The sequence below is a fragment of the Psammomys obesus genome, unplaced genomic scaffold, assembly GCF_907164565.1.
Source record: "Psammomys obesus unplaced genomic scaffold, mPsaObe1.curated_primary_1811, whole genome shotgun sequence".
NCBI lineage: Eukaryota > Metazoa > Chordata > Mammalia > Rodentia > Muridae > Psammomys > Psammomys obesus.
In genome coordinates, this window is record NW_026586589.1 from 123,307 (window position 1) to 125,489 (window position 2,183).

The 2,183-nt window shown below is 42.7% G+C and overlaps 1 protein-coding gene across 1 annotated transcript in view; it reads left to right on the top strand.

The window, feature by feature from the left end:
• Positions 1 to 1,538: 1,538 nt before the first annotated feature.
• Semg1 (semenogelin 1) overlaps positions 1,539 to 2,183 on the top strand; it is a 2,418-nt gene continuing 1,773 nt past the window's right edge. Inside the window, 2 exon segments of the mRNA XM_055602189.1 lie at positions 1,539 to 1,611; positions 1,855 to 2,089. Of these exon segments, the coding sequence (XP_055458164.1) occupies positions 1,539 to 1,611; positions 1,855 to 2,089 (308 nt within the window).

The window sequence follows — 2,183 nt, forward strand, 5'->3', positions numbered from 1 at the left end:
AATGATCGCTTCCCCTGGGACAGAGACCAGCTCAGTAAGAGGTCAGAGTGGCTCTGTGGAAAAGAATGTAACTCATGTGTTTTATATTATGTTTATTGTGTGCATTTTCCTTTTGCAAAGACATGATTGGGTTTTTAATTTGTCCCTTCCATTCAGCACTACCCAGATTGTTGGGGTGGGACGGCAGGAAATATGTCTTAAAGTAGACTTCCTTCCAAAACTATCTCCAGATGGTTCTGAATGCAAATTGGGACACTGCAGAGGTGTTTTCTTCTACCAAGAACGTGGCCTCAGCATTGTCCCTTTGAGTCTGTAGCTCCATCACAAATATCATAATGAGCCATTTACGTTGTATTCATGGTTGCGCAAAGCTGTGTTTCTAAACAAGAAGGCAAGTCTCCCATCTTGTCTCAGGATAGTAACGACATTGCCAGTGGCAGGAAGTATTCATCACAGCCCATTGCAGTTGTATAACACTCCCGTCTGAATTTCTCCATGATACTTTAACTATCCTTATTTTCTGAGGAGTCCATGACATACACTCAGTAAGGAAGCCAACGCTTTTTTGTTTGGTTTATTTTTTCAACAGTGATTCATAGTCTCATTCAATTGTTGTAATGCAGCAGCCCCCTCCTTTAAAACGGAGCATTAGAACGCCTCTGCACCTCCTATGCAAAGTACCTGGGAACATCATCAACGTTCCCAGGAGCAAGTTTAAATTCCTCTGCTCCTCACTTTGCCTTCCAGATACATCCCCAAGCTCATTTCACTGCGCGCATAGACCATTTGAAAGGCTGCCAGCAAACCACAGCTACCGCCATCTTCTCATGCCAATGTTTTTAGAGCAGACTGATCTCAGAAGCACACGTTCATGTCTCTCCTAATAAATAGAGACACGGGCACCATCGATGTTGATTGTTCTACACCTCACAGCTACTTTTGGACCCGTATTCCAGTTATTTTTTCCCAGAGCTGAGGTTTGATTCAAGAGCCTCACACTTTCTAAGCAAGTGGTTTACCACACAGCTGCATTTTCATCTCCATTTCTTCTTCAAACTTTGTAATTGGGGCTTCCTTATGTGTAATTCTCCCCTATGTCCTTCTATACACGTGAGTGCTCCTTTGCATGTAAATGAGAAGCTATGTCAAACAATGTCGTGATGGAAAGAGCACCACGACACTGTGACTGAGAAAACTTGGTCAGGCCTGGGTTACTTTCAGAGCATGGAAAAAGTCTCTTCCCTACTCTACTCTACTCTGGATTTTGCTTGAAAATGCAGAAAGTGTGCCACAAACATGGTGGGTTGATAAAGATTTGCTGAGGCTTATGACATAGGAAAAGGTCTCTGACATTGCGTCCCTGTACAAAGTATTTGGGACATTACCAATGTCCCCAACTGTGCAGAGGGGAGGAAGTTGACATTTAGAGATAAGCTTTTTAAAAGGGCAGTGCCTTTTGTAGCTTCAGCCACATCCAGGTAAAGGAGATATAAATGAGCAACTCAGCTCAGATCTCAGTGAAGGTTCTTCTTGACAAGATGAAGTCCCCTATCTTCATCCTTTCTCTGCTCCTCATTCTGGAAAGACAGGCAGCTGTGGTTGGACTCTACGGTGAGTTTGGAGATGGTGCCTAGAGGGAAGGTCACTGAGGAAGAATGTCCTTAAGGGTAATATGGGAATGAGTTGATCCTTCTATAGAATGATTTTTTTTTTTTTATGAGAATTAGTTCTTCTCTAGCCAAACCCAAAACCTTTGTGGGGACATCAACAGTTTTATGAGGAAATTTTTGAAATAAGACTTTGAAGAAGCTGTTCAGATAATGTAACTTAAACATTCTTCTTATAAATTACCAGGTGGGATAAAAGGCCAATTCAGTAGTGCATCAGGATTTAAAGGTCTTGGTTACGGCCTTAAAGGAAGAAGCATCGATTCAGCTGAAGAAGGTCTTTTCCTGCAAACAAAATTCAAAGGATATGGCCAGGATGGTGGCATGGCACAGTCACAGTTTTCACAAGAGCAAACAGGTTTAAAAGGGACCACACTTACAAGTTTTAAAGGGGCCACACTTTCCAGTACAAAAGGGGCCGTGCTCTCAAGTACAAAAGGGGCCTCACTTACAAGTTTAAAAGGGGCCACGCTTTCCAGTGCAAAAGGGGCCTCACTTACAAGTTTAAAAGGGGCC